The sequence below is a fragment of the Podarcis bocagei genome, assembly GCF_964188305.1.
Source record: "Podarcis bocagei genome assembly, chromosome: 2".
In the NCBI taxonomy this organism is placed as follows: Eukaryota; Metazoa; Chordata; class Lepidosauria; order Squamata; family Lacertidae; genus Podarcis; species Podarcis bocagei.
This window is the reverse complement of record NC_138126.1, coordinates 83779034-83795887: the sequence shown is the minus strand read 5'-3', so window position 1 is coordinate 83795887 and position 16854 is coordinate 83779034. Positions and strand designations below refer to the sequence as shown.

The 16854-nt window shown below is 39.9% G+C and overlaps 1 protein-coding gene across 3 annotated transcripts in view; it reads left to right on the top strand.

The window, feature by feature from the left end:
* The window catches only part of DOCK2 (dedicator of cytokinesis 2), a 246435-nt gene that overhangs the window by 34655 nt on the left and 194926 nt on the right, over positions 1–16854 (top strand). For all 3 annotated transcript variants that reach the window (XM_081178303.1, XM_081178305.1, XM_081178304.1), the window contains 6 exons: positions 1812–1995; positions 2088–2185; positions 5227–5316; positions 5593–5693; positions 8136–8270; positions 14182–14290. In XM_081178303.1, the coding sequence (XP_081034429.1) occupies positions 1812–1995; positions 2088–2185; positions 5227–5316; positions 5593–5693; positions 8136–8270; positions 14182–14290 (717 nt within the window). The remainder of the gene's footprint in view (positions 1–1811; positions 1996–2087; positions 2186–5226; positions 5317–5592; positions 5694–8135; positions 8271–14181; positions 14291–16854) is intronic.

The window sequence follows — 16854 nt, the reverse complement described above, 5'->3', positions numbered from 1 at the left end:
CACATCTGGCAACTAGCCCGTTTCTGGCTTTTACACAAAATCCTTGCAAATGGCCTAGTGGGAAACAGAAAGAAAGGGACGAAAAGACTGAGCTGACTATATTTCAGGTTGTTTGGAGCTTTTCCAAATATGTCCTTATAGGATGCTGGAGATCTGTCAGACAAAAAGCTGTAGTCTGGTGATAAAACCTTTAGTCAGTTTTAAATGCTAAACTGGGAATGGCTGCCTAAATACCCAGACTTAGCCCTTTGATTTCCATTTTTAAAAGCAGTTTATTACTAAACATCCGCAATGTTTCCTTGAAGACAAATAAGGAAAATCAGTTGTATGAAGCAGGTGTCCCTAGCACCAGAGTTGTGTGGCTCCCCAAGTTTGAAAAACAGTCTGCAATACAATTTAGGAACCTACTCTTAGTAATTAAGAGTTAGAAGCCCTGTGGGACATGGCCAATGCCCTGAGTGTTGCTAAAATGAAAAAGACTCTCACTTGTGGAGTTTTAGGGCACAACTAGCAATGAGTTGTAGGACTGTTGCTGAAAATGGAAGCCCCTGTTCAAGTTTTCCCAGCTGTTCCTGTCGTGTTTAGTCCAGGGCTGGGGAATATGGCCTGTAGGCTTATCTTGACCTAGTTGCAATTTGGCCAGCAAGGCCATTTTTCTGAAACCACTCCTGCATGTGAATCAAGTTACATCACCCTGATGGGCAGGTGATATCAGCTGGTGGGAGGTGGGGGTCAATTATCCTTGGTTTGCCTGTAGGTGCTAATTCCCTGCAGGGAACTCTCACATACAGCTGGTCCCTGCCAAAAGGATAATAAAATTTAGACGGACTTAATACTGTGATCTTTCCATACCCAGCCAGTGGTGTGGTGTGGGAACACAATAATACACAAAATTATTACACAGCAGCATAAGTAAGTCTGTCTGTACTAGGGTAACCAATGTGGTACAATCCTGATGTTTTTGGACTTCAGCTGCCATCAATTCTGGCAACAGCAATGCTGGCTTGGGCTAATGAGGAACAGAATCCAACATAACATGGAGAGCGCTCCCTGGCATCAGTTGAGGGACAATTCAACCCAAAGCTGCTATTTTTTGAAGCTTTACTTTTCACCTTTACGCATCCCATAGTTTAATCCCATCCGGTTGCTATAAGAACTGTTGCTTTAAAAACTGGTGCTTGAGTTTGCTTTTTAGTTCCTGCCCCACCCTCTGCAAAGGGGGAACTGTGGCAGAGATGGGGGAACTGTGCAGGTGTTGTTAGAGAACAACCCCCCCCCCATCCTTGACTCTTGGCTATGCTGGCTGGGATTGATGAGATGGAGTCCAACCAAATCTGCAAGGTCACAGATTCCCCACCGGTCTAAGGACCATAGTTTTGATCTATTTGTAAGCTGCTCAGGGGACCCTTTTGATTGAAGAGCAAGGTAAACATGATTTAAATAAAATTAATTTGTTTCCATTTCCATTGTTCACTGAGAAGATTTTTTTAATGGTTTCTGTGTGTCCAAGGACTTATGTGCATGTTGTGACCTCTTCTCTTTATAAACCAGCAGAAAATTCTTTGCCTACCTACGTATCCTCGGTTAGTTTCAAAAGTAGATTGTGAGTTGAGGAGTTTTGTTTGTGCAGAGAAATTGCATATACTTTTGCAGTCTTCACTGGGTTAAGTCTCTCAATCCAATATTTTTTTTAAAAAGATTTATTTCTAAAAGGCTACTGGTGTGGAAGAGTGCAGCAAAGTTATCCTGGTTATATGTGAATTTAGCTCATTCCACTGAATCTCACCTTGTTTTCATGCCTTGCTTTCAAGGGTGATAGTAAGAAAATGGAGGATGCCAGTGCTTACCTGAGTCTCCCTTCCTCACGTCATAACATAGACTCTAAAGGCTCAACCTTAAGTCGGAGTTCAAGCAGTGTTGGAGGGCTCTCAGTAAGCTCAAGAGACACATTTACCATTTCAACGCTTGTTTGTTCAACCAAGCTAACTCAAAATGGTAAGAATATAAGCTTCTGACAAGGCTTTTTAAGTTGCACTTGAAAGCTAGACCCCCTTTCTCTGTGAATATATTTCTGCTCCTCTCTTCAGTTGGTTTACTGGGCCTTTTGAAGTGGCGTATGAAGCCAGAGCTCTTGAAGGAGAACTTAGAAAAACTGAAGATTGTGGATGGGGAAGAAATTGTGAAGGTATGTTTTTAAAATGTTTACAGTAGTGTAATTTTAGGTCAGGGACTTTCTGAAAAGCCAGATACTATGGGGGAGGTAATCACCCCCCTTTCCCGGGAAATGATGTAGTGTGCAGTCCTTGGTTCCTCAATGGATAAATATTTCCTAGAGAGACAAATTAGGAATCCTGGTGCTATTCCTCAATTTATTTCCAAAATCCATGTAGGAAATCTTAGCCATTTCAACAACATGTTTTTCTATCTCAAGTGGTAACACATCTTTTGTGCTCATTGAAGCAAACTAATCCCTTGAGAATGGCTCAGGAAATTGTCTTCACTCGTATCAGCCATCATAGGCTGAGAGCATAGTCCTCAAATAATACAGTTGTGTTTTCTTTTTACAAGGCATCAGTCTTGTTGGCTTCATTGGGGGAAAGGCCGTGGGTCAGTGGTAGAGCATATTATTTGCATGCAAAGGGTCACAGGTTCAACTCCCAGCATTTTCAGATGCAGCTGGGAATTTCTCCTACCTGAAACCCCGGAGAGCCACTTCTTTCTGGAAATAACTGCCCCAAAGTGACATCCGTTCAGGACAATACCAGTCTTGTTTACACAGAAAACAGATGGCAGCTGAACAATTGAACTGGATTTCAGGCATACCTTACATGGCAGAATTTCCATTTTATTTTAATGTTTTCCTATTTTATTAACCGTGCTGTGCTAAATGCTGCCCTGGAATATGCTTCTCTTTGTTAGCTTTTTTGTTTTTTAAAAGCAAACATGATTTTTTTAAAAAGACAATGATGAAACAATTGTGTTCAGAATATTTTCAAACAAAAGAAAGCATGTTTTTCAAAGACTTGGTATTAGAGTTCCCCCCCCCCCCCAAATATGCCTCTGCCCCAGTGACCCCTGATTCGGTGGGAGCAGGTTCTTTGCAAATTCCTGATTGATTGTATGTGATGGGGGGCAGTCCTGGTTGTTCATATGTCTGCTCTGTTCATTTATCAAATAGAGGATGGGGTTTGATTTTTACATCAAAAGGGGCACCTGGGTGGAGGGTCGCACCTGCCTTCTGTTGCATTGTGCTGAGCAATTTTCTCCCATATTAGCTTCAATACTGAAAGTAAGTTAAGGCTGCATGTGTGCTAAATACAGCAGGTATAATTCATTTTCCCTTGACTTGAAGCTTCACACAAATATTCTTTGGGGACACTCGCACTGATTAAAGTAGAACCAGCAAGCTGCTTCTTTAGCACTCCCCAAACTTATCAAAATTCTGGGCATGGCAGTTTTGTAACAACCGTAGATCCTTTGATTCAAGTCTTTACTCTTTACGCACGATTAACTCAAAGTAAGCACAATATCAAGGCAAATCTAAAAGGCAATGTCTCTTTGCCTGTACAAATGAAATGAAATATATGCTTACAAAGTTGTGAGACAGAAAAGCTACCCATTATCTTTTCCTTTCCTATTAATATATATAAAAAGTAAATTGATCTCTGATCAAAAGGTGAGTGTTGCTCTTTTTTGGAAAATATTTGTGTTTATTGATGAAATGTGAACATGTAATGGTTTATCTATGTGATGCAAGCTCCTTTTCTATGAAGAACTATACTTCAGACTATGACTATGGAAATATGTAGCAAGGATTACTTACCTACATACAAAATCCACAGCTTGGTAACATCATTATTAGGGCCAACCAAAATGTCACAAACTTTCATGTTTTCCATCAGGCAAGATGTTACACACAGCAGTCACTCTAGAAGCACTGATGAAGAGGGCGAGATTATAAACCTTCATTCATTTGATGCAAATGGCTCTTTAATGGGGTTTAGAAAAGGAATTCAGTTGACCCAGGCTATTCTAGAAGATCTATTCAGATTGTTTCTAAACTTAAAAAGCTGCCTTCTGCACCGTGTAAATAAGCAGTTCATTAATCTTTCTTTGCATTGAACTGATGTTTCTTTTTCTGCTGTAAGAACTGATTTTTTTGGAAATGTGGGTCAAGTTCAGAGTTGTCCCTGTGCTAGCTTGTAGCTTCTTTTTGTAAAAGATCAGTTCATCTCCTGATCAATGTCATATATTTCGCATATTGGAGCTTTAATGTTGTTCTTATGATGTCTATATCATAAGCAACATGTGGTAGAAAAGCCAAATAAAAGTTTTCATCACCCTCTCTAGTGGCATTCTGTAGAATATTCCAGCTGGGGTTCACGAGCACCAAGTTTCTGAGGCTGGAATTGTGGTTGGCAACTGGCAGCACAATGGCTGATCCTGGCCTGCTGCAAACCTCTTCACCCTCCTTTCCTTTTTCTCATCTGAGCTTTCTGACAAAGCACAAAGGGTGGGAGAGACCTGAGCTGGTATGAATGGAAGGAGGAATCCTCTTCCAGTTGGCACGCACCATGTTTTCATTCCCACTTGGCAATGATTTGGGTGATACCGAAGACTTGAGACCAGGCATTCTAATGGGAGGAGAGATACTAGATTTATCTCTTTCCCCTGCATTCGTGCTTTAAGTATCTTGATGGTCTAGGCATACTATCAAGCCATTTTAGGCTGAGGGATATTACTTAACACCAGCTGCAGCTAAATTCACAGTGACACACTGCTGAAAACAATTGCTTTCCACATTTTAAGGGACTGTGCAACTTACAAACCTCTTGCAGTACACCTGTGAACATTTACAGATAAAGCAATCAACTTTCCACTTGTGGGGAATAGGAAATGCTCTGTTCATTCCAGTATAAACTGTAGGCCATCCTTAGCATTACATTGGGGGGAAATGACTGCTTTGCTTGTTTGAGTCAAATGTGTGCTATGATAAGAAAATAAGTCTTCAAAGATGTGGTGATGCTCCAGGTGACAAGGCTAGAAAGATGGATCCTTTGAGGCATGAAATGCTTTCCCTGGGGCTAGGTGGAATTTTTCTTTTAAAGACATGAAAATGTTTCTCAAAGAATCTTTATCCTGTCATGATATCAAAGCTTGTAAAATATTTGTTCATCTCTCTCTCTCTCTCTCTCTCTCTCTCTCTCTCTCTCTCTCTCTCTTTAGTTCCTCCAAGATACTTTAGATGCCTTGTTTAATATCATGATGGAACATTCTCATAGTGATGAATATGACATTCTCGTCTTTGATGCACTGGTAAGGATTGCCCTCTGCTGTTCAAGTTCAAACTATGGGCTCCATTTTTTGAAACAATTTACTATAGGAGCAAGGCACTGCTTGTAACTGAAATGGCTTCAGGATCACCAACATAGATATATTGCATCCCTCGATAATAAACTTTTGGCTTTAGCTAATACACAAAATACCTAATTGAAATTTTTTAGGAGCTCATTGCAAACTGTAACTTTTCAAATGACTTTTGGTGTGCAAAATAAAAACAAAAAAACCACTAATCCTATTAACCTGTTACAGATCTACATAATAGGACTCATTGCAGACAGAAAATTCCAGCATTTCAATACCGTACTGGAGGCTTATATACAGCAGCACTTCAGCGCAACTTTAGCCTACAAGTAAGTTGACGATATTTCAATCATTACAGAGAAAAGTGATATATAGAACAAGTAATTTGCATTCACACCATCCATAGCATCCCTGGTATCTCCATGTAAAACTCGGTGGCAGAGCTGGAAGTGACATCTTCTCTGGACTTTAGGGGAGGAGGGGGGCTCATTTAATTTCACTGCACATAGGTGGTGTAGGGACAATAAACGTTTATTATTATTATTTATTATTATTATTATTATTTATTTTATTTTTATTTTTCTGTCAGTCTTCAGGAAAGATAATGCTCCCTTCTCCAGATCAATATGGAAAATTAAATAAATATTGTCATCAAATTAACATACAAACACCAACAGATACTCATCTTGGGAAATGCCATATTTCTGAAGAGAGGTGCACAAATTTTCCATAGACAGATGGTACGACAAGCTGTGTCATCTTGCCTTGTTGGAAAAACTTGCCCACAACATAAGACTCACTAAAGGTCACATAAAATCAGGCTCACTCACAGCAATTTGGCATTCTTTTTATTGATTACACATCAAAGCCAAGTGCACTAAAGCAACCCCTAACCCTGCCCCCTATTTATTAGTTTGGTGGGGACTTTAGAACACTATGGGTCTTCAGATCTACCATACGCTCAGGAAGGAAAAAGGGAATAAAAGTACCAATGAGTTTGTTGGCACTAAACTCCATCTATTACTACCGTATGTTGGTTTTTGTTCACTGTATTTTCAAGAAAATGATTCCTCATCGATCTCTGAGTACTGGTCTACATGCTTTGTATACAAGGCTTGTCTGTGCAAAGTTTAACTTGCCGAATAGATTTCCTGCATTATGTGTAGCAGAACTCCATGCCACTGATGGAAGATCTTGTCTGGTGGTGATGATGGTATGGAGATTCTGCACTGTGTGGACAAGGCATATGGTGAACTACACTACAGATCCACAAGCTGCAAAATTAGTTATGTTGTTCCATGTGTAGATGAGAACTTAGTCCCTTGAGATGTGAATGTGTTAGATCTTATGGTTGGAACTTCCCCTAAACTGCATGTGTTGGGGCATCAAGCTGGGTGCAGTTTTTTATGCACAGCTTCTGTCTGTTCTCTAATGGTTGCCCTCAGTGGATTCTGGAGCATTGAATCTCTTTTTAAAAATGGGCAATGTCTAAGGCTTTCCCATTAGGTAGAATGAGTTAATCAATCTCTTTAGGCAGCACATGGAGACAATGCATCCCCTGCTGCCCTCAGGTGCTGTGGAATATGTTACCCTATTGCCAATGTTGCACTTAAGTTCAACGGCCAGCACAGTCAACTTCTGTCCATGGAGGGTGGAATCTTGTCCTTTGCCTTGGGCAGAAAAATGTCTTGGGCTGGCTCTGCTAAGGAGTCTGCCATGGTGCTTGGGGTGTGATTTCATGGGCCCTTCCAGGGAGGCTGTGGAAGAGTCAGAATCTGGTTAGCGCTAAAGTTTCATAAGCTGTGAGTTAGAATGAGGTCACCTGCTCAAATGTTCAAGGGATTGCTGGTACTATTCTACAGTCTTCTTAAGATCACTGATACATAGAGAATTTTTACTATCCACATGTGTGTATGGTATGTAATACGGTTCAGAATGTGTCCTTAGATTTGTTTCTAGTCACTGTATAAAATAGTTTTGCTTCATACTAAGAGCAGGATTCACCTAACGAGGGCTTCCACTTGTACAATGAGGCTGTGCACCCTGCTGCTCCCTGAAATTGGCTCTGAGGCAGGGAAGTCGGAAGAACCCCCAGAACAGCACATGGGGAGGGGAGGATCAGTCTGCTTTTGAAACCAGTCATGACTTAAGTCTCATAGTTTACAAAAGGGGAGCTCACCTAGTCTAGATTCAATCCATTTTTTAAAAGGGAGGTGTTTTGTGTGTGCAATTGCACACACACTTTCTTCTAAGAGCATATTAGACTATGGAGCATACAGAATATATTGTATGATTTACAATATATATTTCCACCAATATATTTTCCACTCATAGCTATGAGTCGGTGGCTTTCAGGTACAGTCCTTTGTCATCTTCATCATCATTCCAGTCCTTGCCAAAATACTTTGCATGCTGCAAAAACGTTTAAATACTGCAACCCAAAGTACTGCTTTGCTGCAGATTGTTTGGCGCCAAGAATTCCCAGCCCTACACTGTACTAGCAATATTATTCAGTGCAATGACCGTGGCCACTGTCCAAAGCCATCCTGTGTGATAGATAGAAATAATAATGGGAAATAAAAGGTCATGCTACTGTGCTTTCCCCCCATTGAATTGTGTAATATTTTTATTTGAATTATAAAGTAATAAAACCAAGTCTGCCATGTTACATCATGCACTATATAGATATTTGCCACTTTACACTCTATACAAAGGAAATGTGATAAAGTTTAACCCTATTCCTCCTTTGTAACACATTTTTCCAATTTCAGGAAACTAATGACAGTTTTGAAGACTTACTTGGACATTTCCTGCAGAGGGGAACAGTGTGAACCTATACTAAGAACTCTGAAATCTCTGGAATATGTGTTCAAGTTCATAGTTCGGTCAAGGACTTTGTTTTCACAGTAAGTATTAGAGTCTGATTACTTTTGAAATAGCACTGAGGGTAAGGGTGAGGGGCTTCTGGCCTGACCACCAGATGCAGCCCCTGCTTAATTTCATCAGGCTCTTGGGAGTTTCAGGGAATTTTTCACCTACTCTATTAAATAATGTTGGAAATCTTTTTTTTTTTTAAATATATATTCTTGATAGATCGGACATGTGTTCACCTGCCTATTATTCAAATAGATTAATTGGGTGGGTGTTGCAGTTACTGTGACAGTGAGCTCACATTTTGCCATAATAGAAATAGAACTGGAAATGCTCTGGGCCGGAGAAGATTACAGATGAAATTTTGTTTGCAAGGTCAATGAAAGCAGATATTGCTCACAGATATTATACAAGGCACCTGATGCAGTGGCACAATTTACAGTATTGGCAGAGGTTATCAACCTTGTTTGTGCTGTCCTTAGAGGTAGTAATGGCACTTGTAAAATAGCACCTTGTGTTTCAGGATACAAAATCAGCACAACAATGTAAACTTGCATAGCAGTCTCCAGTAGCTTTAATTGTATTCTTCAGGATCAACACATTACAGTTGCCAAATAGGCCCAGAGAGGAGAAGGGAGTCTGAGAAACCAATAAGTGTGTAATAAGCTTGTACATTTAATTTCAAGGAGCAATCTTGAATTTGGAATAGTGTTTTCCTTAAGATCTACGATTTTTAAGAGCAAAAGTTCTCCATTTGCTCCAAAAGAAGCACAGGCTTGCCATTTAAGCAAGGACGTTGCTTTCTTCTGTAAATAATTCGGTTGACTTTTACTATATACAAAAACAGTCCCCCCCACCCCCGCTCTTTATATGATAGATCTGAGAGCACAGGAGGGAATACCCCCCCCCAATAAGGAGTATAAAGCTACATTGTGCAAGGAAACTGCCCTTACGTTTTTAATTCAGAACCACAAAATAGAAACAACTCCTTAACCAAATTGTTACTTTCCATGCATTAGGAGGAATAGCACAGAAACAAAACTGGTAATTGGACAAGAGGGATTGTTTTCAGTGCAAAATGCCACAATAAGAATAACATTTAAGAACTTGAAGAAAGAAACAGTCATGATCCCAGCGAGTCATCAAACCTGGTCTATAATTTAATACTTTGCGGAATGCTTAGCATAAACTCAAAAAATGAGTTCCCCATCTTATCAAAAGTATCTTGCATGTTTAAAAGAAGAAGAAATAAATACATTTGTATTCCATACCCAGCAGTTTCTTCTACTCAAGCTGTGGAATATTGGAGGATCCCTAGCTTTCCTTGCTAAATACCTAGCTATTAAAGCAGCAAATCATAGCCAGGCTTGCTGTGACTTTGATTACGGGAAAGGGAGGATTTCTTTGTTAGGGGTCCATCAGAGCTTCACTGGAAGGATTTCATACATTTTAAAATGTTAAAAATAAAATTAACTTTAAAACAAAGTTAACTTCAGATTACAAAGCACACCAAAGGAAGGTGCTAACTACATGTTTGTAGCAGCTACATTTTTGATGGGTTACTTCAAGGCCTAAAGCTAAAAAACCACACCTGTTGATTTATACTGTATACTCCAAGAATTATTTTGACTTCTGCAGCAGTTCACATTATTAAACCTTGTGTATCATATCAGATTACAATTTCAAAACAATTGGAAATCTTCTTTGTACAGAGGCCATGTTTGTGCTTTCAACTTTGGCAAAACTTAAAAACAAACAATTTTAGGGACATCTATCCCCTCTTTTTTAATGTAATCTCGAAAAATGAGATTTACTATCACATTCTTGCCCTGTCCTGTTGAAGTTCCAGTCTCTCTCTCTCTCTCTCTCTCTCTCTCTCTCTCTCTCTCTCTCTCTTTTGACACATTGGAAACATAAACCCCAGACTGTTCAAAAACTTCAGCTCAAACTCCTCAATTTTAGCTTAGCGTGGAGACCAACATTTTACCACAATTTAATTTAATGCTTAGGTTGAAATTCCTTCTTCTCCCCACTGCAACAATTTTATCTAGTGTGCTTGTTATAATTAGACTAGGCTTTGTATTGCCTGTCATTGTCGCCATCAGCATCATCAGCATCATAGACATTTATTGCGCTAGCCATAGGCCATGGCATCATTCAGAAAAATAACAAAAGGAAAAACAGCAATAACCATAAAAATCATCAGGCACCACACATACAATATAAACCACAGTCACAACTACTAAGATTGTTTGTCGCATAAAATAGAATAGCAGAAGATTCGCTAGTAAAATGTGGCAAATTAAATATCCGAATCCCCTTTGCAGTTGACCGCTATTTTATCTAGTTCTTTCCTCCTGATCTTCTTAGCTGCCAGCGCATAGAGTGCTATTTTATAACTTACAAAGTCATCAGTATCGCTCAGCAGCCATTTCACCCTTTCCAACTATTCAAGTGAGTTCCATTCGGAAACAGGGGTTTTATGAATCGGTCTCTTGGGTCTATATATAATAGGCATTGCAATAAATAGTGGTACAGGTCCTCCACACAGGGTTGCCCACACAAAGTATTTCTTCATAATGTACTTTGCTGTAGCGTCCATCCAACACCGCTGAGGGTATCGAAATTCTGTGAAAGCAATTCTAAGCATGGCAAGTGGGAGCTTTGACAGATAATGGCCCCGGTATGCTCGGTTTTAATAAGTAGGAACCATGGCGAACTCTTGGTAGAAGCCATCATGGTTAGATCCCTTTCTGCATGGGACCTAAAGAGACAATCTCTTAAGTGCCTCTTGTCCATCTTCATAGTCACCTGAAAATCTTGTAATTGGTATTGGGACAAGAGGCGTTGGATACTGTCCTTCCAACATTTGGTCTGTTTCTGTTCTGTGTGTGACATAGTGGGGAATCTCTCCTCCAAAAGAAATTGAAGTCATTTCACGTAATTTAAGCACAGGTAATCAATTCTGGCCTGTATTGTTGTCACAACACAATTGTTGTCAATATACATCCAAATGAAACCCTGGAGAGGGAAATCAGAGTAAACCTATGGCTTATACATATGTTGATAGTCTGATTTATTTGTAGAACTACTGGTCTAAAATGAAACCAAAGATACATCCCATTAGCTGAAGTTACCTCTACTTCTCTAGGTTTTCATGTATCCATTAGATCAACTAAAAGCTACAACCTTGCAGCAACCGTCAGACATAATAACAGTATCTTTTTAGATGATTGCTTTATTTTTTCTCAAGTGTTGTTGACAAAAGCTTTAAGCTTTTTTTCATTACTGCAAGTTTGCCATCTGTCAAAAGACAATCACTTTTGACCTTCACTCAGTATTTCAGTCTTTTGAAATATTCATTCCCCAACACATTCTAGATATTATTTTCCTACCCTATTGCAAACACAGGAAAATCACTTCCCAGCACTTTGAGCAAGCTTCATTCAAAGCTGGTCTATAGTTACATGTCAGGACCCCTCCAGGCATTATTTTTATTGAAGATTCATCATGATGTACATACCTGGTGTTGATGGAGAGGCTATATGTTATTGCACTTTCAGCACAACTTGTGCCTGTGACAGTTGCAGGGTGGTTAAATGGCTTCAGTTGCCCACTTCAGCTCTTCTCCACATGTACGCAAAATGTGAGAGGGAGAGGGAGACTGCAGCACTGGCCCTGACCCCCTTGTGTGTAAGTTTTGCCCACATTAAAAATCCTGCAAAGGAGTGCCTATGCACAAACAGGCAATGCTTTGCAGGTACCTAAACGGGCAGGGTCAGCAGTGCATGTGAGATTGGAGGTGGGTTCAGCAGCGCAGTCCCACTTCACCTTTTTAGTGTGCTTAACAAAAGTATGCTCAAGGTTTGCAAGGGTCTTGCATCTCCATGGCAATAGTTGAGCTTTTCTTAAAAAATGAATACTGTATTTGGAGTAAAATTTCTATAAATATATTTTAGGCTATTATTTGTTTTACAAGTCCCAGGTTACCTCTTCTGCAGGTATGCTTGTTTTCTTTTAGACTTTTAGAGCTATGAGTTCTGAAGGAGCAATACTGACTTGAAATTAGTGCCGTTTAATTGTTTTGGGTGGTACCAATAGATCTCTGGATCACTAGTACTACCGTATAATATAAACTAAACAAAAACATTGTCAAATCAGGAAATTGAGATGCTGTGTAGTAGATATGGGGGTTGGGGGTGGGAAACCAACAGCAACCCAGCACTTATGCTCATTATTAAATAAATACATCAACAGCAATGGGCTCTTTGTATGACGAAGGAATAATATGCTACATCAAAGCAGTGATGTTTAATAAAGGTAAGCAATATTTCACCAACATAGATGCTGGTTGTCGTAACCAAGTTGTATGGTGTATCAGAATATAGTTGAAATAACTGGCAAAAAAATGTGAGTAGAAACAATCATAAAATGGCTTCTCCCAGCTGAGAAAATACATTGTAAAAAGTGATGTTTACAAATCCTGTTTCCATGTTGTGCTGCTATAATGTATGAGAGAGTCTTACACGTCTAATGTGCTTGACTACATCGCATCTTCATGCAAGGGTAAGCTTTGACTTTTAGTTGGAAGTAAATGGTGCCAGAGGAAGCAACTGTAACTTGCAGATTGGATTGCTGTTAGCTTTTGTATATAGGCTTCAGGCAAGTATTAGCCTTCCCTTGTCATAATAAAACATGCCTTTCCATTCTTGTTTCAACCTCATGTAGCGGGTTAGATTAATTTGCTAATAAAGAAGATTAAATCAGCTTTAACGACCACTGATAAACCTGATAGAATGAAGGCTTCAGTACTGTTATTAACTAATGTGAATTGGGAAAAGTCCTTAATTTTGTTGTTAATTAGCAAGCTTTGAGCTTTACCTTTTTCGGAAAAAGGCAATATGTATTAACTGATATTTGATTTAATAAAGGTATAATACAACCAGATGATGAATGGCTAAATCCTGCTTTCGCCTTTTATAAATACTGCTGGGATATGATATTAATTCATGCTGGCTGGTAATCTAATTCACATTTGCTGTCTGGTTTTCTTAATATCTCGATTTGACACAGAATTGGATAGTGATGGAGTTACTCAGGAAACAATTATGAATAGCATTGGGTGCTTTAATTGTGCTACAAGAAACTGATGAGAAGGAATTTGAGGGTTTCGTGCTACAGACTTGTATAGTACAGGCTACAGCATTATTCATCTGAACAGAATAAGTGGCATCCAAATGCTGGGGCAGTTAGAAGTTTAGTAATCTAAGTAGCAGTGTTGTGTTTGTGTTTTAAAAATATAGGGCTACCATTGTCTGGGATTTCCTAAAACTATAGTCCTGAATTAATCTAGACTGCTCCTGCTAATAGTGCTAGTAGTAGATTTTTATCACGTCTTAGTTCTTAGTAGTTGCATGGGTCCGGATGATGTCTGTATATGTTTTCCGAGTTCTCAAGTGCAGGACATGGGGAGACAGCCTGTTCTGAACTGGGTTGTACTCCCCTGGAAGGAACAGCTCCATAGCTTGGGGGTACTCCTGGATCCAACATTGTCATTTGAGGCCCAGGTAGCTAGGTGTGCCTGTTTCCAGCTATGTCTGGTTCACTAGCTACAGGCCATTTTGGATGGAGATGACTCAACCATGTTACTCCATGCTCTAGCAATTTCCAGACTGGATTACTGCAATGCATACTACATGAAATGTCCAAGTTGTCTTCCAAAGACAGCCTCAAGTATTTTTTCTGTAAAGGCTATTAACTTGGGGTGGGAGGAGGGAAATAAATAAGTATGTTTTTATGTTCTGTGTCCATGAATTAGAACAATAACATTAGGTTAGTCATTTTAGGGACATACCGATGTATCTGTCTGATAATAACAATCCAGTGATTTCATTTTTTTATTTGTTAGGGAGTTACATTTCTTAATGAGAATATGTTTTCTCTCAGGCTGTATGAAGGCAAAGAAGTGACAGAATTTGAAGAAGCAATGAGGAGGCTTTTTGAATCAATCAACAACCTGATGAGAAGTCAAGAAAAAACAGCCCTTATACCACAGGTTTGCCTACTTTACCTGTCTTGCCCTGGATTAGAGCATGTGGAAGTACATATGTAGATAGGCAGCTTTGGGGAGCTCAATCTCTCTTTCCCTCCCTCCCTCTAATGGAAGTATAGAATTTCTCAAGAGCTCTCAGAAACTTGTGTGTGTGTGTGTTGTTTGTATGCTTATTTTAACGCTGAAAGTTCTTTAGGACCAAATAATCTACTCTAAGCAGGTGCTTGACGCGGGTGGCGCTGTGGGTAAAAGCCTCAGCGCCTAGGACTTGCCGATCGAAAGGTCGGCGGTTCGAATCCCCGCGGCGGGGTGCGCTCCCTTCGCTCTGTCCCAGCGCCTGCCAACCTAGCAGTTCGAAAGCACCCCCGGGTGCAAGTAGATAAATAGGGACCGCTTACCAGTGAGAAGGTAAACGGCGTTCCGTGTGCTGTGCTGGCTCGCCAGATGCAGCTTGTCACGCTGGCCACGTGACCCGGAAGTGTCTTCGGACAGCGCTGGCTCCCGGCCTCTAGAGTGAGATGAGTGCACAACCCTAGAGTCTGTCAAGACTGGCCCGTATGAGCAGGGGTACCTTAAGCAGGTGCTTAGAAGTAGAATACATTGTTATTGGTCTGCCCAGAGTGCCCTTTCACTGTTACAGTAACTATGTGGGTAGCACTCTGTGGGACTCCTGCAATCATATGAAATCATTCCAAATGTTTAGGGCTTTCTGACAGAATTTGTGCCTATGTGACTAGCTTTGCCCACATGAAAAATGCTGAGAAATAGATTTTTTAAAAAAACAAATAAATACTGAAATATTGAATATTGAGTCAATATTTGAATAATAGAATTGTAGAGTTGGAAGAAATCCTGAGGGTCATCTAGTCCAACCCCCTGAAATGCAGGAATCTCAACTATCCAAGGAGAGTCAGTCACCTCTCATGGGGGTCTGTTCCACTGTCAAACACCTCTTACTGTCAGAAAGTTCTTTATTATTCCTCCCTGCCAACAACATGACTACCTCTGCCCCCCCCCCCATTCTTTTAGAAAGTGAATGTAGCTGTATAGCTTCCTTTGACAACTTGGTGTTGTAGCGAATGGGGTGGAGAGGGATAAAGAAGACTCAGAGGAAACCTGAGCTTAATCAGGCAGCGTATGATATGCCTTAGACTTAGGTAGGTTGTTTTCTGAGGCACCAAAAAGGAATCGTAGAGTTGGAAGGAACCACAAAGGTCATCTAGTCCAACCCCCTGCAATGCAGGAATCTTTTGCCCAAGGGGGGGGGGGCTCGAACCCATAACCCTGAGATTAAGAGTCTTGTGTCCCAGCTGATCTGAATCCTGTGCATTGGTGAATAGCACTAATAAATATCGAGGTGCCAAATAGGCTAGCACAAGATCTAAATTCTATTTTGGTATTTGCAGAAGCCTTTCTTGGAGATATATTCAAATTTATTTATTATTTTGAGGCTGGGGTGTTATTTAGATTTGTGATAGCACTGTGAAATCTTACAGCTAATGTAATCCCACTACTAAGGGCTGGACGATCAATCTTCCTGCGAAGTAGCACAGCTGAGTATTAGAGCAAAAAATAATCAATTGCACTTTGAATCCCTCTATTTAGTTTCAATGCTAAAGATCTGCACGTTGGAATAGGTAGTGATAAACTGGGAAAGTGAGACCAAATATGGATGAAGAGGCTTACATTCTGTGGACTTGAGGCTGCTAAAAGTAATTTAAGCATGGCATTTTACTGTTGTTGTTGTTTTTTAAAAAATATGAGCCAGGAAACTAAGGACTATTGTTGTTGATAGTTGAAGGTCAGCATATGAAAATGTGTCATACATATATATATATATATATATAGAATTATCCTCTTAATCATCTGCTCAGAAGAATACAAGTTGGGCTTTGTTTGTTTGGTTGGTTTTGCTTTGTGGTGTGGTTGTTAAGCAAAGCAAATGTGTTTTCCTCAAGCACCTGATTTCATTTGGGCTTTGTAGTCTAGGGCAATGACTGATTGCTCACACAGAGATGATTTTAAACACGTAGCTGTCCAGGAGGCAGAAGTGCCCTAAACATGTCCAAATATCATTAATTATGGTCAGCAAATGAATATTTCAGTAACAACATGAGAGAAGTTGAAACCACAAGGAAAGGAAATGCCATGTTTTAAGTCAGACTTCAGCAGCAGGGAAAGATAAGGTGCCAAGTATGTTGGAAAAGATAGGCACTAAAATGGAAATGCCACAGCAGTGTGTACATGGACTGAGTATAAATGAGAGCAGCTGAGCACTTTGATCATAAAACTAAGCTTACGATCCTGAGCGAAACTGCAGGAATATTTTTAGTTGTATCACTTGAATTTGGGTGGAGAAGTCTCCCCCTCAAACTTCCTAAGTATTCCCCCCCCACCTTTGCTTGGAATACTTTTCTTATAGAAACCAGACAATGTAATGATTTTTTTAAAAAATAACCCTCTCTTACTATTCTTCCCCACCTCCAAATTTCTGTATTATCTTGCTCTGAAGAAACTGCCTTACAAATAGGCACTTTAAAAACAATCAATCTTGGAGAATCAAGTAA